The 22834-nt window shown below is 40.2% G+C and overlaps 1 protein-coding gene across 6 annotated transcripts in view; it reads left to right on the forward strand.

Moving 5' to 3' along the window:
* Positions 1 to 2243: 2243 nt before the first annotated feature.
* LOC105484921 (REST corepressor 3) overlaps positions 2244 to 22834 on the forward strand; it is a 58755-nt gene continuing 38164 nt past the window's right edge. For 2 of the 6 annotated variants that reach the window (XM_071079989.1, XM_071079992.1), the window contains exons 1-7: positions 2244 to 2602; positions 2983 to 3039; positions 14188 to 14265; positions 16839 to 16891; positions 18890 to 19051; positions 20748 to 20872; positions 21872 to 21950. In XM_071079989.1, coding sequence (XP_070936090.1) covers positions 2437 to 2602; positions 2983 to 3039; positions 14188 to 14265; positions 16839 to 16891; positions 18890 to 19051; positions 20748 to 20872; positions 21872 to 21950 — 720 coding nt within the window. In that variant the 5' untranslated portion in view covers positions 2244 to 2436. Of the gene's footprint in view, positions 2606 to 2982; positions 3040 to 10741; positions 10838 to 14187; positions 14266 to 14477; positions 14824 to 16838; positions 16892 to 18889; positions 19052 to 20747; positions 20873 to 21871; positions 21951 to 22834 lie in introns of those variants that run through there. The other 4 variants (XM_071079993.1, XM_071080000.1, XM_071079984.1 and 1 more) reach the window with 4 other exon arrangements.

The raw sequence follows: 22834 nt of genomic DNA on the forward strand, positions 1-22834 counted from the left end.
TTCGCGACCAGCCTGACCAACATGGTGAAAACCCGTCTCTAATAAAAATACAAAATTAGCTGGGCGTGGTGGCACATGCCTGTCATCCCAGCTACTCGGGTGCCTGAGGCAGGAGAATCGTTTGAACCCGGAAGGCAGAGGTTGTGCCGAGCCGAGATCGTGCCATTGCACTCCAGCCTGGGGAACAAGAGTGAAACTCCATCTCAAAAATAATAATAATAATAATAAATAGGTTAAAAAAATGCCATACTTTCCCCTGGCCCAGGTTCTGTTCCCAACCGTGGAATGCAGTCTTCTCTGCGTCTGCCCTTTTGTGCTGTGCTCGAGGGGGAATCTTCTCACTTTACTGGTTTTACTAATAAACAGAAGTTACAAAGGTCCCCAAATCTTTCCAATGTTTTGGTTCCTGATCTATATGCAGATTCCTTTTTGCAGGAAAGTGCATGGGGCGCCACAACGGTGGGTGTTAGAAAGCTGGCTGGCTCAGAGGCCTCAGTGTGAGTAGCATTTGACAGGGTCTAGCTTTTGTGTTACAGGACCAAAGAAGCTGAATCATGTTCATTAGAAGCTGCTGCATAAAAACCAATATACCAGTGTATTAATTTGCAATGAAAAATACGACCGTCAAGGAAAACGGCTATTCATTTCATTTGGCCAGGGCATTCTCTCCTTGTAGGAAAACTATACGGGAATTAAAATAATATTCAGAATTGTATTTATTGAGAAAAGGAACAGAATAAAAGGTCCAGTTTTATGATTCAAATATTTAATGGAATCACATTAAGCTTTAATAGAGAGATGAGACTATCTCTATTACCAGAACCAGATAGTTTTGTATACACACACTTCACTTTAGAAATATTCACTTCCCAGGGTTTTCTTGGCTCAATTCCTGAGTTAGATATATTATTTCTTTCAGTAAGGTTTGCTCTGGCCAGAGACGTTCATTTCTGGTTTGATCCACTCTGGATTGACCCATAATATAATTATTACAAGACAATCTTTATTTTCAAGAATTTGGAGAGTATCTGTTGAACCCCAATACCGCTCAGCATACACCTGCATACTAGACGCTGGCAGTTAAATCCTCACTTATTTCTCCTTATTCGTGAGGGGGGAAAAAAGGAATGAGAAAAAAAGGAAAAGAAAATCATAAACAGCCCCCAATGCCAGGCAGCCTGGCACGCAGCACACGCCCTCAAATCTGGTGAAGGAATAAACGCAGTTTCCTACTCCTTTCGCCGAATGCAATTCAGAAAAGCATTACAGAGCACATCTCCTTCCAGGCTGGAAACGCTGCCAGAACGCAGCTCTAGCTTCGCCTCCGCCGGGGGACTCCGCCCTCTCCCTCAGCGCTCCAAGAGGAGATCGCAGGTCCGCGAGAAATGAAAACGTGTCTGGACCAGGTCTCCTGTTCATCTTATTTCCCCATCACTCACAGCACTCACTCCCCAGCTATTAAAACATCAAAGAAAAGAAAGAAAGAAAGAAATGTGGGAAGAATAAGACAGTAGGGTTAGGATGAGGGAGAAGGGCTTCAGCAAAACACAGTTGCATCGCTCAGCCCCGGAAACTCATCCCGTCATCCCCACACTCTCTCTAGAGAATTGGGCCCCACTTCAGAGATCCAGAAACAAAAATTGTAGCGTGGAGATCGTTAGAGCCGAGTCTACTTCTTTCGCCGGTTGGGCCTCAGAGCCCCAAAGCCGCCCAGCTAGACTGCGCGACTGCACGGCGGCCCAGCGCGCGCCCCCAGCTCGAGGCTTCCGGTGAACACCGGGAAACTGAGCGAACTGCCCGTCCAGACATCTGAGGTCGGCCGCACTCCGAACCGTGCCTACAGCCGGGTCCGCAGAGGGGGGCCGCTCCCCGCAGTCGCCCGGTCGGGTCGCGCCCGTCCTTTCTCAGAATGACCGCGTTCCTTCCGCCCAGAGAGGGCAAAGAGTCCCGCTCCCTCGTGTGCACCTCCCGCCCGCGCTCCGGAGCGCCCCCTAGGAAGAAAGCCCGCGCGGCAGCCACGCCTCGGTGGCGATTTTATTAGCACTCCGTTGGGGTGGCCCGGCTGCCGGCGAGCGGGGTTCCCCGCCCCTCCCCCCTTCCCCTCCCCCCAGGCGGCCGGAACCTCCCTGCGGGGCGGAGTGATACCGGCGGCGGCGTAGAGCGCGGCGCGGCCTAGGGGCGCCCGGGACTGCGCGGGGCGGGCGGCGGCGGAGGGAGGAGGGGAGAGAGGCGGGGCCGGGGCGGGTTGTTGTGAGGCGACTGCGCTACTGCCGGAGCGGGGCGGTTATGGCGGCTCCATATTAACAGCCTCCTCCTCCTCCGCCGCCGCCGTCTCCTCCTCCTCCTCCTTTCCCTCCCGCCAGCTCTCTAAGCCATCTCCCCCTTCACCCTGACGCCTACCTCTTCCCCTCACCTTTCCCCCTCCCCTGTTCTACCATGCCCGGCATGATGGAGAAAGGGCCCGAGTTACTGGGGAAGAACCGGTCGGCCAACGGCAGCGCCAAGAGCCCGGCAGGCGGCGGCGGCAGCGGCGCCTCGTCCACGAACGGCGGGCTGCACTACTCGGAGCCCGAGAGCGGCTGCAGCAGCGACGACGAGCACGGTGGTAGCCTCGAACTCCTCCCCGCCAGCCCGCCTGCCCCCCTCCCTCTTCCCCTCCCCCAGCCCCCTCCCCTCGCCGCTCTCCCGCCCTCCCTCCCCTCAGAGCCCGGGCGCTGCGGTAGCCTCGAACTCCCGGTGCAGTGCAGCAGCACCCCCGCGACCCCCGTCCCTCCGCCCTCGACCAATCCTCCGCCCTTGCCCCCCCCTCCCCGCCCCCATCCACTGCCATCTCCTGGAGTGCCCCGAGTTAATATCTTCCCATCCACCCGCCGCTTCTTTCCTCCATCTAGAGATTTTTATTTTTTATTAAGTGTCTCTTCCTTTTTCTTTCTTTTCTTCTTTTTTATTTTTTTTATATATTTTTTTGGCATTGCTTTGCAGATGTTGGGATGAGAGTCGGAGCCGAATACCAAGCTCGGATCCCTGAATTTGATCCAGGTAGATACATTTGCTTAAGCAAAATCTTATCTTCCCTTTCCTGGCCTTGGTTTGGGGTGGACGGGCTAGGGGTCCGGGCATGGGGCCGGGAGGGGATGTGGGCTTGGGCTGGGCAGACATCCGTGGCGGGGAGGCTGTCAGGCTTGGCCGGGCTGTGACACTGGGAGTGTGGGCAGATGTGTGCACTGCAAGGTTAACATGGTTCCCTTCGGAGGCCACTTGCCCGCTGGTGGCATCGCCTTCCTGACCCTTGAGCTGGAACGGGGTCGGGGTGAGCAGAGGGAGACGGCCCCTGGCGGAGTCCAGGGTCCGAGGCCGCGGGCTGGAGGAGCAGGCGTGCAGACTGTGTGGACGAACCGTGCAAATGTCAATTGCCACCTCGCTTGCCTCGGCACCGGGGCGGGCGGCGGCGGCCAGGGCGGCTGTCACCGGCTGGGGAAGCCAAGGGCGAGCCCTGCCGACCCGCGCGCAGCGGGGATTGTCTCTTTTCTTTCTTTTTGGCTAGGTGGTGTAGCTTTGGTCGCGGCAGCTCTGCGGAGTGCGGGAGCCGCGGAGAGAAAGGGGTGGGGGAAGGGGGTGGGGAGACGCCAGCGGCAGGCACACCTCGCTCGCCAGCCAGCCCTGGGAAGTTAGACCACAGGACAGTGGCTGCAGCTGCCAAGGAGACATTTTCTCCCCGAGCAGCCAGGTTCCAGCGTCCTCTGCCAACCCAGCTTGCGGGCTCCCTGTCTACTTTTCTCCAAACAGGCTCCCCGGCGGTCACGAGATTTCAGCTTGTGCGGGGATTGGGCGAGAGTTCCGCATATGGAGGCGCCCTTGCTGGAGCCTCTCGGAGTGGAGCGCGTTTCCTTCTCCCCACCCTGCCCGAGACCCTTCTCAGTTCAGGCTTTGGACAGACTTTCAGAGGGGCCCACCTTTTTATTTCCCTCCTTACAGTTCGTCAGTTTTTTTGCCCGGTGCCCGTTCATAATATTGCGTTTGTGTCAGACCTTCGATTTCTATGTTAGATATTAAAGAGTTTCCTTGTATTTTCCTGGGGAGAAACAGAATGTTTAATTATTAGAATACAGAGGTGTATTTTTTGTCCCTCCTTTACCTGTTAGGAAATGCAAAATGATATTTACCAACCATTTGGATTTCAGATAGCAGCTCCTCCTCCTGTCCCAAGTGAGGAGGATAAAAAGTAATGAGTGTTAAAATGATTGTCAGGACAGTTTCATTTTTAATAGGTGAAAACAGTGATGCAAGAGTGTTCACTAGATTTGGGTTGCCTTCTAAATGACTGGCTGGGAATACATTTTATTTAAAGACTATCAGTGTATATACTGATGGGCTTCAAGTAATTTTAAATGTTTTATGAAGCTAATTTTCTTTATTGATGTTGCTAGTAGGTGAATGGCACTTTCACACCACTCTGCTCCCTCTGGGTTTACTTGACATTTGGAAGGAGCACACTTTGGCTTTAAGAGACTGAATTCAGGCCGGGTGCCGTGGCTCATGCCTGTAATCCCAGCACTTTGGGAGGCTGAGGCGGGCAGATCACCATGTCAGGAGATCGAGACCATCCTGGCTAACACAGTGAAACCCCGTCTCTACTGAAAACACAAAAAATTAGCCGAGCGTGGTGGCACGCACCTGTAATCCCAGCTATTCGGGAGGCTGAGGCAGGAGAATCGCTTGAATCTGGGAGGCTGAGGTTGCAGTGAGCCGAGATCACGCCACTGCATTCCAGCCTGGGCGACAGAGTGAGACTCCATCACAAAAACAAAAACAAAAACAAAAAAAAACAAAAAACTGAATTCCTAACTCCCAACTCTTCTTTTTGTGGTCTGAGCAAGCCACACACACTATCCCTGCACCTCAGTATTCCTGGCTAGAAAAACTTTTTTGTTTTTTTGAGATGAAGTCTCGCTCTGTCTCTCAGGCTGGAGTGCAGTGGTGAGTGCAGTGGCGCGATCTCGGCTCACTGCAACCTCCACCTCCCGGGTTCAAGTGATTCTCCTGCCTCAGCCTCCTGAGTAGCTGGGACTACAGGCACACGTCACCATGCCCAGCTAATTTTTATATTTTTAGTAGAGATGGGGTTTCGCCATCTTAGCCAGGCTGATCTTGAACTCCTGACCTCGTGATCTGCCTGCCTCAACCTCCCAAAGTGCTGGGATTACAGGTGTGAACCACCCACCGCGCCCAGCCTATAAAAACTATTTAATGGAATTCTTACCAGGATTAAATGATGGGCATATGGCAGGTAATTCTATAAAGATTAAAATTTGTAATTATGAAGAATTATTCTGGATGTATTCACACCTTTCTGATTTGGAGCTTTCATTGGGAGTCTCCACCTCAGCAGCTACAATTATTTCTTAAGTTAATATATCTATCTATTTGCCCCAATGGGTAGATTTCTGAGTCAATATTTATTTCATAGACAACTATATACAGTTTTATTAGGAGTCTTGTGCTTAAGAGCCAAACTTAATGCTGGAACAAACTTGTACATGCCATAGCATTACATTGGAAAGCATTGATCTAATCATTGGAAAGCATCTTTTTTGTTTCAGGATAAACTGAACACTGGAACAAATTTCCAAATTTTGAGAATAATCACTTAGAATATTAATGTGGTTTTACGTGACCATTGTTAACCAACTTAATCCACAATAATATTTTGCTTATTTTGAACCCGAATAGAATATTTGAGGAGAAAAAAATCACTGAAATGTTTTTAAAGTCATTAAAGTCATATTTTCAATTTATTTACTCAGACTAATTTAATTTTATTATTAGAATAAGGCTAGACATCACTTTCTTTAACTTCACTTACTCATTTTCTGCTTAAGAGTCTTCTCCAGAAGCATACCGAACCCAAGGACAGAATTAAAACTGACTACCATTTAAACTTACAAGGGCTTTTCTTACCTGTTAAAGGCTAATCTTATCAATCAAACGTAGATTATCAGTTATTGGGCATTTTTTACAGGGAAATACTGGGCCTCTGCCATTCAACATTATACTGCTGATCTATTTTATTATAAATGTTGTGCTGTTGTGTTTTTCACATCAATATAATTAGGTGGGAATATAAACACATTACCTTGGGAAAAATAATAGACGAAAAGTTTTTTTTGACAGAGTCTTGCTCTGTCACTCAGGCTGGAGTGCAGTGGTGCGATCTTGGCTCACTGCAACCTCCACCTCCTGGGTTCAAGCAATTCTCCTGCCTCAGCCTCCCGAGTAACTGGAACTACAGGCACGTGCTACTGTGCCCGGCTAATTTTTTTTTTTTTTTTTTTTTTTTTTTTGTTGAGACAGAGTCTCGCTTTGTTGCCCAGACTGGAGTGCAGTGGCCGGATCTCAGCTCACTGCAAGCTCCGCCTCCCAGGTTCACACCATTCTCCTGCCTCAGCCTCCCGAGTAGCTGGGACTACAGACGCCTGCCACCTTGCCCGGCTAGGTTTTTTTTGTATTTTTTAGTAGAGACGGGGTTTCACCGTGTTAGCCAGGATGGTCTCGATCTCCTGACCTTGTGATCCGCCCGTCTCGGCCTCCCAAAGTGCTGGGATTACAGGCTTGAGCCACCGCGCCCGGCCTTTTTTTGTATTTTTGTAGAGAAAAGGTTTCACCATGTTGGCCGGGCTAGTCTTGAACTCCCAAAGTGTTGGGATTACAGGCTTGAGCCACTGCACCCTGCCAAAAAGATATTTATTAGTTATGGAAATTGAGACATGGTTAGCTCCTCTCTCTTCTCTTTCTCATTATCTTTGTCTCCTAAACCACTCAATCCATCTTTATGGAGATTGTTGACGCATAGTTCTAGAAGTCATTTGAAAGAAAAATGCCTTGGGTGCTGAGTTTGTAAAATTTGCTGTGATCAGAATGTAGAAAAATTTCTAGGATTTTTTATGTAGGCTAATTTTATTGGAAAAGGTGATAGTGATGATGATAAAAATTAAGCAGGTAAAGAATGAATTGGCCAGGGGCTATCGCTCATGGGTATAATCCCAACGCTCATGGGTATAATCCCAGCATTTTGGGAGGCTGAGGTGAGAGGATCGCTTGAGCCCAGGAGTTTGAGAACAGCCTGGGCAATATAATGGGACCCCATCACTACAGAAAATTCAAAAATTAGCCAAGTGTTGTGGCATACCACATCTGTACTTCCAGCTACTCAGAAGACTGAGGTGGGAGATCACTTGAGTCCAGGAAGTTGAGGCTGCAGTAAGCTATGATGGTGCCACTGTGCTATACCCTGGGTGACAGAATGAGACTCGGTCTCAAAAAAAAAAAAAAAAAATTTATTAAAGTGATTATTTTAGGAAATATGAGAAGAATTGAGATTTATACTGGAATTACTGAAGTTAAGAGATTAGGAACAGTTTACCTTAATTATGAAACCGTTGCTAATAATGTCTTTACTAACTATATTTCTGATTATTTTCTTTCCATTGTTCACTAGATCTTCCCAACTTTTATTTAGTGCCTACTAACTGTACTTACCTCATGAGAACAGTTTTTGTGTGTAGAGCCTAATTTCTTATCATATGCCTTTAATCTAATATGGCATAATAGCCTTGGATGAACCACCTGACTTCTCTAGGCCTTAGTTTTCTCGTTTGTAAAAGGATGATGATGTTAAGAATATCACAAGATTAAGCGAAAAATACTGTATATAAAGCAGTGGTTTTCAAAATATTTTACTTACATATCCATGAAATAATTTTGAAAAAAGGTTTACATATTTTTAGTCAACATCTATTACTTGTCACTGAGTTTAAATAGTTGAAAAATATAATCTGTAGTGTATTGAAAATATTAATACTTTGATAATGAAGTCTTTATATCTTTATTTTAAATGTATCCAATTAAATATAAATACTACAGTGATGTAATAGTACTGTTTTGTAAAATATGTAGACAAGCTTCTAACATTCTGAAAGTTTACATTGTTCCTTTTCGTCTTTGAAGTCATTTCCATGCATTTTCTCCACAGAATTTTATCTTATATATATATTTTTTTGTGCTTTTAAGTGCTTTATTGGGCCAGCGCAGTGGCTCATGCTTGTAATCCCAGCACTTCGGGAGGCCAAGGCAGGTGGATCCCTTGAGGTCAGGAGTTCAAGACCAGCCTGGCCAACATGGCGAAACCCCATCTCTACTAAAAATACAAAAAATTAGCTGGGTATGGTGGTGGGCACCTGTAATCCCAGCTACTTGAGAGGCTGAGGCAGAATTGCTTGAACCCGGGAGGTGGAGGTTGGAGTGAGCCGAGATTGCACCATTGCACTCCAGCCTAGGCGACAGTGAGATTCTGTCTCAAATGAATAAATAAAGTAAAATAAAATAAAGTGCTTTATTGATCACCTGTGAGTAAGGTTCTGAGTGTTACATCTCTTCTGGCTAGAGTTATTACAATTAATGCATAATTGATTAAAACTCTAGTAGTTATGGTGCCTTGAGTAAAGGAGTGTTTTCCTGACACCCTGTTTGAAACCCTGGAGGGTTTAACATTTTGGGTCATGTACTCTTGTAAGATTTGGAATGCGGCCGGGCGCGGTGGCTCAAGCCTGTAATCCCAGCACTTTGGGAGGCCGAGGCGGGTGGATCACGAGGTCAGGAGATCGAGACTATCCTGGCTAACATGGTGAAACCCGGTCTCTACTAAAAATACAAAAAACTAGCCGGGCGTGGTGGCGGGCGCCTGTAGTCTCAGCCACTTGGGAGGCTGAGGTGGGAGAATGGCGTGAACCCGGGAGGTGGAGCTTGTAGTGAGCCGAGATCACGCCATTGCACTCCAGCCTGGGAGACACAGTGAGAATCCGTCTCAAAAAAAAAAAAAAAAAAAAAAAAAGATTTGGAATGCATGAGAGATGGTGCCCTTTTATTTTTTTTTAAGTGAGAGACGGGCATTTGTGAAGAGAGATGATGGAAGTAGAATGAGTCTAACCTCTTATCATTTGACCACATGTGAGTTTTCAGGCAGATTGTCTTCGGAAAGAGAACATAGGGAAGTTAAAGTTCTGAAAATTGATTCTTTTGAAACTTACTCGTGCTCATGTGCCCCGGGAAAGTCTTTGTTTACCCAAGTTTGAAGTTGGTATATATTAAGTATATAATTTAGAACCTAGTATATAAGTAGTAAAATGTTACAATATATTTAGTACATTTTAATATTCTCAGTATTTAAGTTCTTTATATAGTATATTTGTTCCATGATCTTCGAAGTCCTTATTTTTAATGTCCAAAGGAAATCTAAAAAGTAATAGATTTTTATTTTTATTGATGTGGAAATCCTAGTTTATTGAATTATATTTTCCCTTCCTAGTTGTTGGTTTTCTCCAGCAGTCTTATAAATGTAAGACTCCAGTTAAAAGATCTAATAATTTCAAAGTGATTAACCTTTAAATGTTTTATCTAAAACTGAAGACAATTGATTGTTCAACAATTTTATTTTCAGAACTGATATGCTACTGTAGTCTTTTAAAATTATGGTAGCTTGCTATCTAGGTTTTGGTTTGTTTTTTAATCTATTCAGAAGATAAGGTACTTTAAATCATGGTTGTTTTGTTGGTGAGTCAGGTTTGAGTCTCAGTAATGTTTCTAAATATCAGATAGTTTTGAGGTATAATCTTAAATATTGTTACAGATAAAAACAAAATAAACATAGGGTTAATGTCTATTTAATGTTTTAGTTCATTCTGACTTTTACAATGAAAAAGGTAAAACTTACTGGATGCAAAGCATCCCAAGAGGTAGATAAATTATTTTTAATAGTACATGTTACTTTCTCCTATTTTATAGGAAAGGAATCACATCTGAATTGTGAGAAAAACATAAAGGTCATTACAGCTATTCAATTTCATTTTCAAGAGGTTGGCGAGAGAGGACATCAGCCATTTTTGAGATATATTCCCTTGAGGTTTTATTCATTTGTAGTTGATACGGTGAGAAGAAGCCTTTTTAGGATAAAGAAGGAAGGAACTTAAGAAAGAACTGTCTTCAATAAGCATATACTAGTAATAATAATAATTAAATCATAGATAATGCTTACCATATGCCACGTACTTATATTCATTTAATTTTTGAGCAACTCTGTCAGATAGGTACACTCATCATCCATATTTTTAGAGATAAGGAAAACTGAGGCACAGACAGATTAAATAGATTTATCCAAGGTGACACAGCTACCAAGTAGCAGAGCTGGTATTCAGATTCTGGGAGTTGGGCTCTATAGTTCATACTCTTAACCATTGCACTAAAATACCCCTCATTTCCTGTATCAGTCATCTCTTGGGCCTAGTTGGCACATATATAATTGAAAATAGTAGAGTCCAGAGTTAGGGAAGGAAAATTGTGAAATGCTTAATTAGGCATTCTCTGCTATCAGACAGGATTGCTCTATGTATGCCTCTCCTGTATCCTCTACCCGCTCACCCATATTGGACGAGCTGTTAGTTCCCACAGCTTGGATACCAGTTTCTGTCAGATTGAACCCTTAATTACAATGCTAAGAATTTTTTTGGAAACTTACTTATTTATTGAGATAGGGTCTTGCTCTGTTGCCCAGGCTGGAGTGCAGTAGTGTCGTCATGACTCACTGCAGCCTCGAACTCCTGGGCTCAAGCGATCCTCCCACCTCAGCCTCTTGAGTAACTGGGACTACAAGTGCACGCGACCACATCCAGCTAATTTTTTGTAGTTTTAGTAGAGACAGGGTCTCACTGTGTTTCCCAGACTGGCCTCAAACTCCTGGGCTCAAGCCATCCATCCTCCTTGGCCTCCCAAAGTACTGAGATTATAGGTAAGAGCCACTGCACCGAGCCTGTAGCTGTTATTTTTTTATGGGGAAAAATTTTAAAAATAGTTTAATACCTGTTTGAGAAGGGCCATTTAATGAAGATATTTTAATTCAGACTTTCTGTAAGGCAAGAATGAGATGCAAGGAAATTATGTTTAAATATTTAGCGTGATACACCATTAAGACTTGAGACTTAATGGAAAACTTTCTTTGTTGCATTTCATGTTCTGTTAAGTAGGATTTAAATGATCTTATTGTCATGATTCCATTGTGCAAAATCAGTTCCATATTAAAGGATTGAAGTTTAGGATATTCACTTTGTATAACGTTAGATTTTATGAATTAAGTAAAGGCTTCTGACCTACTTAAATAAGGTTTTTGTTTTATTACCATTGAGTGGGTTGACTATTTTGTGTTTGTATTTTTGTTTACAGGGTGAAAACTTAAATATGTATCTTAATATTGAAGTTTTAAAAAGATATCTCAAAGTTTCTTTTTTTTTTTTTTTTCGAGGTGGAGTTTTGCTCTTGTTGCCCAGGCTGGAGTGCAATAGAGCAATCTCGGCTCACCGCAACCTCTGCCTCCCGGGTTCAAGTGATCATCCTGCCTCAGCCTCTCAAGTAGCTGGGATTACAGGCATGCACCAACCACACCCGGCTAATTTTTGTATTTTTAGTAGAGATGGGATTTCTCCATGTTGGTCAGGCTGGTCTTGAACTTCCGACCTCAAGTGATCCGCCCACCTAAGCCTCCCAAAGTGCTGGGATTACAGGCTTGAGCCACAGGGCTTGGCCAGTTTATTTGCATTGAATATAAATTTCACATAATGAACTGTAATTTGGCATTTTCCTAAATTCTCAGCTCATGCTTTTGTGTCCTCTTTTATTAAAGATATGACAAAATACAAAAGGCTGTCGAATACTTTGGTAGTGTTTCTTCTTTCAGTTCTCTTTTTCTTCTTAATTTTCCTTATAACATACATAGAATTTTAAGATAAATTTATATTTTATGGCAACGTATGATTTTTTAACTAAAATTTATTGATCGGTAATGATATATGATGCTTGTCTAAAAATAAAAATATTGAATGGTACTATATTATTGCCTGATAGATAACTTCTCTAAGATGGAGATTACAGTAGTAGTTCTCCTACCACTAGAAATGAATGTTCTTCATTCCAAGTATCTTATAACTTTATAAAGGATTACAGTTTAACCTCGGAATTATTTTAATATTTTATGTGAGTAATTTTAGAATTCTGGCTATTAATGGTAATTATCAGTACCACATAAAAGTCATTGATGAGCCGGGTGCAGTGGATCACGCCTGTTATCCCAGCACTTTGGGAGGCCGAGGTGGGTGGATCACCTGAGGTTGGGAGTTCGAGACCAGCCTGACCAACATGGAGAAACCTTGTCTCTACTAAAAATACAAAGTTAGCCAAGCATGGTGGCGCGTTCCTGTAATCCCAGGACTTTGGCAGGCCAAGGCAGGCGGATCACGAGGTCAGGAGTTGAAGACCAGCCTGGCCAACATGGTGAAACCCCGTCTCTACTAAAATACAAAAATTAGCTGGGCGTGGTGGTGCATGCCTGTAATCCCAGTTACTCGGGAGTCTGAGGCAGGAGAATCGCTTGAACTTGGGAGGCAGAGGTTGCAGTGAGCCTAGATCGTGATATTGAACAGCCTGGGCAACAAGAGTGAAACTTCATCTCAAAAAAAAAAAAGTAGCAGCAATGCTTCATTTGTTGATAGTTTTAATGAATTAAATGCAACTAAGAATTAGGTAGACCAGAAGAATAACACTGAATGATTAAAATAATAGATAGAGTCTACATGCATGTAACTTAGCTCTGGCATAGCTGTCTCAGCCCTTCATGCTGTTGATTCTTAATTTATATGAAGGTTAATAGGGCTTGATTTTTCTGACTTTCTAGGCTATAAAATAATATAAATTAGAGGCTGGGTGTGGTGGCATGCAGCTGTGATCCCAACTACTTGGAAGGCTGAGGCAGTAGGATTGCTTGAGGCCAGTAGTTCGAGACCAGCCTAGGCAACGTAGCCAGACTTCACATCTTTAAAAAGAAAGAAAGAAATTAGAAAATGTTACTATTCTTCCAAGTCAGAAGTAGAAGTAGACTTTGAGATTATATTAAGAAGAAATTGCATTAACTTTTTTACCTTGACTTTTTTTTTTTTTTTTTTTTTTTTGAGATGGAGCCTGGCTGATACCCAGGCTAGAGTGCAGCTGTGTGATCTCGGCTCACTGCAACCTCTGCCTCCCAGGTTCAAGTGATCCTCTTGCCTCAGCCTCCCAAGTAGCTGGGATTACAGGCGTGTGCCACCACACCTGGCTAATTTTCTCATTTTTAGTAAAGATGGGGTTTCGCCACGTTGGCCAGGCTGGTCTTGAACTCCTGACCTCTGATGATCCGCCTGCCTTAGCCTCCCAAAGTGCTGGGATTACAGGCGTGAGCCACTGCACCCAGCCTTTTTTATTTTTATTTTTCTTGACTTTTCTTCTAATACAGAGCACAAACTTTTATAAATATAAAATGTCATAAATGAACTTAAGTTTAAAAGTGAATAGCTGGCAGACCCTTAGCAAGAAATAAAATTAAATAAAAAGCAGACATAAGTGTTTAAAAATTACAGCACTCTTGACCCATTTAGATATGGGGCAAAACAGTACCTGAGGCATTCTTTCTCGTTTAAAAGTCTTGAGTTTTTAAAGATGATCTCTAAGTAATGTATGGAAGTTTATATCAGATTTATTACCTTCTGTCAAGTAGAGATATGTAATGTACTGAAGAAAGTCTTTTTTACTTTAAAAGGGATAAACCAGCATTTGTAAAATTTCCTTAATTTTTATAAACAAGCTATTTACTATATGTAATGTAAATCTATTTTCCTTTTGTTTTCCTGTATTTTCTTTCCTTGTCCTCCTTTGCAGATACTGTACTAAAACTGAAATAAAGCTTACTTTTTTTTTTTGAGATGGAGTCTCGCTCTGTCATCCAGGCTGGAGTGCAGTGGCACATCTTGGCTCACTGCAAGCTCCGCCTCCCGGAATCACACTATTCTCTTGCCTCAGCCTCCCAGGTAGCTGGAACTACAGGCGCCCGCCACCATGCCTGGCTAATTTTTCGTTTTCATATTTTTAGTAGAGACGGGGTTTCACTGTGTTAGCCAAGATGGTCTCGATCTGACCTCATGATCCGCCCACCTCGCCCGCCCAAAGTACTGGGATTACAGGGATGAGCCACTGTGTCTGGCCAGCTTACTTTGTTTATACTTATTTTCAGTGTAAATAAAATCCATCATATTCAAAGTAATTATTTTTTTCCCCCAGGTGCTACAAAGTACACAGATAAAGACAATGGAGGGATGCTTGTATGGTCTCCATATCACAGTATCCCAGATGCCAAATGTAAGTTTTCTGAAATTAAATGTTAATGTCAGCAGGAGTTTATCACCCAATTCAAAATGTGACTTATATTTGTTTTTGGGTCTTTTAGATTCTCATAAAACAGTTTTGTCTTTGTTTTTATTATTATTCTTATTTTTTTTTAATGGAGGTTGTTATATTAGAATGTTTTTCCTTTTGGAAGATAGTGGGTTGATCATTCCAATTTGTGTCAGGCCCATGAAGAATGAAAAACCTAGGATCTGATGGCATTGCTGCTTAAATCCTCAAGCAGGGGAGGGAGTTACTATGTAGACATCTGCCCAGGCTTTTCCTCAGTATTTGGAGCGGTAAAGACATGCCTTCAAACTTCAAAGAGCCCACTATCATTACCATTTTAAAGAGGAAAGGGGAAAGAACTGACTTCAGCAGCCATCAGGTCATCTTTGTGCTCTCCATTTCTGGACGGAGACCTTCTGGATCATTGACCATGCACTTCTTGAATCATGGTGTGGCTTTAGACTTCAATGTGATGTAGCGGACCCGATCCTTTGCGGCACATCAGATATAGGAAACGTGCAGGTAACAACACTAAGATCCCCACCCCTCCATTCAGTTATCATTTAGTTTGTTAAATAACAACAAGAACAACAACGACACTGAACAGTTAATTCTAGCAGCTGTAAGATAAGCTTGTCTTTTTAGAATATTTACTAACATCTTAAAGGTGTCTGATTTATTTAGTCCCATGAAAATTAATGATATCCTATCGTGTATAGTAAGTCGAATCATGCTTATTGATGCAATAAGAGAGCTAAAAATTGAAAACCGAGTATGTTTCTGCTTAACTGATAAATCTTTCTATTTAAGAGCTGTAAAACACCAGCCAAAGGTCTAGCTGGTAGTCTAGAAATTGTGTGCCCTTGAAGCATTCCTAACAGAAAACATGAAATTATTCATCTGGCCTGGGACTGTTTAATGAGAACCTGAAAGAGACTATTAGTTTCCCAGGTTCAATCCTCATTACAGACAAAGGTTTTCATTCACAAACTGAGCATCAGGGTATCATTGAATTTTACTGGCTTAGTTCTGTTTTATACAATGGTTCATTTCTTAGCAAAGTGGAAACAAAATTCAGCCAGAGAGTCCTGGTAGTGTAGTGTTCATGTGGAATATTTAAATGAAGGTCTAGGGTGATGGTTTTCAGCCCTGGAAGTGCATTGGAATCACTTGGGGAATTTTTTTTTTTTTAAGTACTTATATCTAGTCTCTTTCTCAGACCAATTAAGTCAGAGGCTTCAAGGGTGGATCCCGGATGTCTTACTTTTTAAAAGCTCCCACACTGATTGTAATGCATAGCCAGGGTTGGAAACCACAAGTCAATTGGTGGTGTTCAGCATATATTTAGACCTGTCATGTATTTAAGTGCTTTGGGCTGTAAACAAAATGTAATATTTGGGTTTTCTACACAAAAAGCTTACCCTTTGTGGGGAGATTTGATAGCATACATTTAAACATTTTATTATAATAGCATTATTGTTATAAGAGCATATTCATATATTAGACTGTACTGACTAATAATCACAGCAAATACTTATAAAATTCTTAAAATGGACCAGGTGCTGTTCTGGGCATTTTCCATTTATTAACTATTTAATCACAGGAGGAAGGTAGTGTTTTTAACAACTATTTAGAGTGAGGAAACTAAGGTACAAAAAGGTCAAAAGTTACTTGGCCAAAGTCAAAAAAACAGCAATAAGCTGATAATCAAACCTAGGTAGACTAGCTCTTCCGGAATCAGGATTCTTAACCACTGCTTCTCAAAAATATTTCCAAAAAGTTAATTTATACATACACACACATATAAAAATTAATTAGAATCAAGGAAGAGCGATTTTATGGAGTTCACATAAAACTGAGTTCTGGTGAATGTGTTGGACTTCTCAGCAATGAGGCCTTGAAATAATAGCCAGTTTATCATCATTGAAACTGCTTATCTAAATAATTCTGTTGGCTTAATTACATATGGAAGATAAATGAAAGTGGAATACTCAAACATGCTTTGTATTACAAGCAGGAAGAGCTGAAGAAAATTTAGGAGTACTGAAGCGTACTTAAATGTGTCATTGTTATGTATAACTGGCAGAACTATAAGCTATCCTTTATACATCAATCAAAAATGGAATGGTAAAGGCTTTGGATCAACTTTAAATATGTGAAAGGGTCTTAAACGGCTAACTCTCTTCAAATAAAGACTATTAGGAAAGAAATTATCTTAATATTTTATACAATAATTAGATCTATTGGCTACCCACAGATTGGTCTTTTTCTGCATACAAAAATATAGTAATGTCATTGAATTTAGTAAGTATAACGTGTAGTTGTAGAGATAAGTTATACTAAATAAAATTTTAAACCAGGTGAGCATCTGATCTTGCTATTACAAGTCTCTTTGTAACATTTCATGGGAGGTATCTTTGGCTATTTTTTTACCCTGGAATATAAATTGTTTTGCTTTGCTATGTTAAGAACAAAAGTAGACCTAGGTAAATTAATTAAATGAGAATAATTAATTATATACCATTATTTCATTGCAGTGGATGAATACATTGCAATTGCAAAGGAGAAGCATGGCTACAATGTGGAACAGGTATGTAGAGAAACACTTCAATAGTAAGGCTTGTCTCAATATTTACCAAATCCAGAGAATCTCATCATAGTTTCTGTCCTAACAAAGTGCATAATCTTGACCAGCTATTTTATAGATACCACAAAAGTCCTAGCAAAGAGTGACCTTTCAATATTAAGGAGTTTGCTTTTATAAACATTATTCATCTCAAGGGCTTAAATATTTTTCTCTCAGTATATCTGTTTCTTATTCTACTTTGAGTTCTGAAAATTTCTGGAAGCCTTCAGTATTCCTCTGGCAATGCTTTCCAAAATGAAAAGTTAAGGTTTTGGTGTATTTTGGAGTCAGCGTACACAGATAGAACTTTAAAACAATTCTTTTATTTATAAAAAATTTTATTAATGATAGAGGTAATTCTCTTTTGACTTTTTGTTCTATAGGATCTAAAAGTTAAACTTTACATTTAAGGGAATATTTAAGACTTTTAAATTTTGAATGAAATTACAAAAGGCTGTTTTTGTTAGATAACTTTAAAAGGATATATCTATATATGATATATCTGTCTGTATGTAGAGTTAAGTCTCTTCAAATAAAAATTATAACAAAATCAAGAAATTATCTTAATATTTTATACTATAATTCGATCTAATGGCTACCCACAGATTGGTCTTTTTCTGCATACAAAATATAGTAATGTCATTGAATTTAGTAAGTATAACATACATAGTCATGGAGATAAGTTATATTAAATAGACTATAATGTTTTTATATAATGTATATTATGTAATATACAGTGTTATATATAATATTACTATATATAGAGAGACAAATATATGGTACATTATCCTTAGTAATAAGGGAATGGAAAATATGGAAAAATGAAATGAAAGAGATCTTAAATCTCAAATAAGTATTTCAACCTTTATCAGAATTTATAGTAAAATAGGTAGATTTGTTTTAAGATAAGTAAGAAAGGTAAATTATCTGTAACCTGGGTTATCAAGAGCTAACTTTATAGTCCAATTACATGGTAAAGGAATATTTTTGTGAAATTGAGATGTTTATTTTATCTATATCTACCTAAATGTAATTAACTTTTGTGTGAATTTTGAAGCCTTTGATTGCCTATTTTGTTTTTAAGCCTTGCCTTTCTGTTTAATATTTGAGAAAGTTAATCCTTTAAAATAGGACTATCCATATGTTCGTTTTCCTGTGTATTTTAAAGGACTGTTATCAGAGTACAGAAATTAACAAACTCAGTATTTAAAAAGTGGCTATATCTCTTAGAAAATAAAAGTTTGTGCCCTAAGCGATGCTTAATACCTTATAATAAAGAGAAAGGCCTACTACTTAAAATAGAAGGGGAATTTATGGAATTTTTGGAAGTTGTCCATTTCAGTCTTTGTTTTGATTTGGTAATTAAGTCATTGAAGTTATTTATATGCCTCCTAATAATTCTGTTTATATGTTCTGATAATAAATAACTTAAATGTGGTTAAAAAATTGTTAAAGTTGCAGTGGAGGTACTTTTACTTCTTGGACATGGTTAGCCTGTGATACACTTGTAAAAGATTAAAACTTAAATATCTCCCTACTAAGCCCCAAATGAGCATTTCTGGCTTTGTGGCATCTGATCATTTCATTCAAGTATGGATTTACTGGAAAATTTCCTTTTAGCATATTTTTTCCTACATATTGACAAATTTTAAAATGTGGGTTAAACTCTTGGTGTGAACCTACAAATCTGCTTTGTAGTCACTCTCCTCAGCTCACTGTTTTTCCTAGATTCTGCAGCAAATATGGTATGTAAGAACATTCACTGTTCTGAGGCCCTGATTTAAAAGAAATAAATAAATGAGGTCTGCTACCTGGGTGCCCCTGATTTAAAGTCCCAAACTGTGAGTCTATCTTCAGTTGAAGTCATAGGCTTAAGATTTTGATCTAATTTGTGTTTAACTTTCTTAAGTGTGATGGAACATAAGTCCATTAAAACCAAAAGGGAATGATTTCTCTTCAAAGGCACTTGGCATGTTGTTCTGGCATAAACATAACATTGAGAAGTCCCTTGCTGATCTCCCTAATTTCACTCCCTTTCCGGATGAGTGGACAGTGGAAGATAAAGTCCTATTTGAACAAGCCTTTAGTTTTCATGGAAAGAGCTTTCACAGGATTCAGCAAATGGTATGGTAATTTTAATCTTACTGTGGTTCATATGTGAATGATATCTTAAGCTACTATTGAACACGTCCTAATTATTAAATACAAAAACATTCTTCAATTTAATTTTAAAAACTATTTGGAAACAGGTATATTTGTATACAATCCTATTTTCTGCAACCACTCTTACATGACAGTTATGTGCTATTGCATTACAGTAAATTAGCTTTTATTTTGACTTACATAACATGTAATAATACACATGTAATAGAGTTATTTCGTATGTTTATTGTTTCAGGAAAAAAAAAATTCAACTTTATTTTTAAATGTTTCACTCTTTGACACGAGGATTTTTTCCAACTTATATATTTTTGGATATGAAAGTCCCGTTTTAAAAAGTCCTTATTAGGCTGGGCGCGGTGGCTCATGACCGTAATCCAGCACTTTCGGAGGCTGAGGCAGGCGGATCATGAGGTCAGGAGATCGAGACCATCCTGGCTAACACGGTGAAACCCTGTCTCTACTAAAAATACAAAAAATTAGCCGGGTGTGGTGGCACGCGCCTGTCGCCCAGCTATTTGGGAGGCTGAGGCAGAAGAATAGCTTGAACCTGGGAAGCAGAGGTTGCAGTGAACCGAGATCACACCACTGCATTCCAGCCTGGGTAACAGAGCGAGACTCTGTCTCAAAAAACAAAAAACAAATTATTTCAATATTGTCCAGATGGTGCTGCTGCTTTTTTCTTTCTTTCTTTTTTTTTTTTTTTTTTTGTGTGTGTGTGGAGAGAAACTGCTCTGTATTTCTAGTTCCTACATTTTTAGTATTGTGTCAAAATAATGTAAATCTGAGAAGTTCCTGCATTAAACTATTTTAACCTCAGTAGATGAAAATTAGATAATGTTTGCAAATATATCTAGGTGTCTTCCATAATGAAAGAGAACATTTTTGGTGGGGAAGTTGCATCCTTGTTTTCACTATGACAGATCAGTCAGTGCATGATCATCAGTCATTTTAATACTCAGACTTCATTTGATGGCCAAAGCCTGTTTGCATTATTTACCATTTTAAGACTGGATTTAAAACAAAGTTATTCAAAAAAATGTATTGTTAAGAATTGAATAGCTTTTCTTTAAAACATCTTGCTAAATGAAAGAAGCAAGACACAAAGGTCACATATTGTATGATTCCCTTTATGTAAAATGTCCAGAATAGGCAAATCCATAGAGAGAGAAGGCAGATTAGTGGTTGCCAGGGACTGGTGGAGGGGTAGAATAGGGAATGATTGCTAATGGGTACAGGATTTCTTTTTGAGATTATGAAAATGTTCTGGAATTAGATAGAGATGGTGATTGTACAAGTTAGTGAATTTGCCAAAACCACTAATATGTACACTTGAAATAGTGAATTTTATTTTATGTGAATTATATATATTGAATACTAACATGACTGCGCTGGGAACTTCTGGGGACATTCTCACCAAATTAGTTTGTGACCTCTTCCCCTCCTCTTCCAGAACAAATAGGAATATTCATTCAGAAATGTCAGTGACATTGATATGGGATACTGACTGTAGTAGTACTTTTTAGCTCTATAATTCATAAAGGTACCCATGAAATATTTTTTAATTATGCCTTTACTAAATAGTAAAGAATATCATCAAAATTATTATTCATTTTGTTTATGAATTAAACTTGCTGATATTAACATGATTTTTTTTAAGCTTCCAGATAAGACAATTGCAAGCCTTGTAAAATATTACTATTCTTGGAAAAAAACTCGCTCTAGGACAAGTTTGATGGATCGCCAGGCTCGTAAACTAGCTAATAGACATAATCAGGGTGACAGGTAGGTTGGTTACCTTCATATAGTTACATTGTTAGGGACACTGCATTGGGTTGCTTACATTTCCTAAGGCAGAAAATTTATCACAACACATTGTAAATATTCCTTATTCTTACGTTTATGTTTCTACTCTGACAAGAAGAGCCAAGTGGTTAGAAGTTTTAATATTAAGACCTCTTTCACCTCCTTTAATTTTAATCACAAATGCTTCCTTTTAGTATTGATATTTAATACACATTTAGAATATATTAAAGAATATGTTCTATGAAAGAAGCTCTTTTTATAATTACCTGAGTAACCGAAATCCTTATTATTGAGGCTAAATCTTTTGATAGTATAAAGTCATTTTGTTTCATTTTGTCTGTATTCTCCAATTGGAGGACTGAAATTTAAGTATTACATCAATTTGTATGTGTTCCCATTTCCCAAATGGTATTTCTTTTTAAATCCCTTTCCCACTGGGTCTCTGTTTTTGAGCTAGAAGTGTTTGCTAAAAGGATTCTGTATACCCAATGAGATAAATGTTTCTGAACACTACAGAAATCTGAATTAAAAGCTCATCTTCTCAAGTACAACTCTTATTCTGTTAAATAATATTTAGTAAAATTATTAAGATATATATATATTACAGTTTGATAAGAGCACTAGAATACAATAAAAAGAAGGGAATTGGTTGGGTGCAGTGGCTCACACCTGTAATCTCTGCACTTTGGGAGGCTGAGGTGGGCAGATCACTTGAGGTCAGGAGTTTAAGACCAGCCTGGCCAACATGGTGAAACCCCATCTCTACTAAAAATACAAAAATTAGCTGGGTGTGGTGGTGGGCACCTGTAATCCCAGCTACTTGGGAGGCTGAGGTGAGAGAATCGCTTGAACCCAGGAGGCAAAGGTTGCAGTGAGCTGAGATCGTGCCATTGCACTCCAGCCTGGGCAATAAGAGTGAAACACTGTCTTAAAAAAAAAAAGGGGGAATTAAGTGTACTAATTTTTGTTTCTTCTCAGTGATGATGATGTAGAAGAAACACATCCAATGGATGGGAATGATAGTGATTATGATCCCAAAAAAGAAGCCAAAAAAGAGGTAATGATGATCATTAGAAGTGCTTGTGATTGTTCTACAAATCTGCTGAAAAAGAATGAACAGTACTTCATATTAAGAAAAACTTTTTAGGCCGGGCGCGGTGGCTCAAGCCTGTAATCCCAGCACTTTGGGAGGCCGAGGCGGGCGGATCACAAGGTCAGGAGATCGAGACCACAGTGAAACCCCGTCTCTACTAAAAATACAAAAAATTAGCCGGGCGCGGTGGCGGGCGCCTGTAGTCCTAGCTACTCAGGAGGCTAAGGCAGAAGAATGGCGTGAACCGAGGAGGCGGAGCTTGCAGTGAGCCGAGATCGCGCCACTGCACTCCAGCCTGGGCAACAGCGTGAGACTCCGTCTCAAAAAAAAAAAAAAAAAAAAAAAGAAAAACTTTTTAATGTAATGTTTTATGAGATAGTAAATTTCACTGTTAATTAGCAATACAGTCGTACCTAGAACCCCATTTAACCAAGCTGTTGAAAGTTGAAAATACCATTGAAACTGGAAAAAGATCTGAGTTTGTTTAAACTTAGCATTTACTAGATATGTGACCTCATCCAATTTAGTGACTCATTCTTCTGAAGAAACTCAATGCCATGGGTCATTCATCACTTTAAACTGTTTCATCAATGTTATTTTAAAAATGTTCATTCTACCTCAATTTTGTGTTTTACTAATTTTCTTTCTATGGCTAAATATTGTCAGATTCCTTAATTCCTTCATTTTCTTCCCCAAGTCTGCCTTACCTTTGTTTCCCAGAGCCATGGTCCCAATGATCAACTATGAGAATCTCTTTCTTTCCCATTTCCCCATTCCTTTAACTCCCTATTTCCCTTATCCTTCTGCTATACCATCCCTAGCCCTGTAAACTCATGATGCTGGATTAG

This window comes from Macaca nemestrina, chromosome 1, assembly GCF_043159975.1.
Source record: "Macaca nemestrina isolate mMacNem1 chromosome 1, mMacNem.hap1, whole genome shotgun sequence".
NCBI lineage: Eukaryota > Metazoa > Chordata > Mammalia > Primates > Cercopithecidae > Macaca > Macaca nemestrina.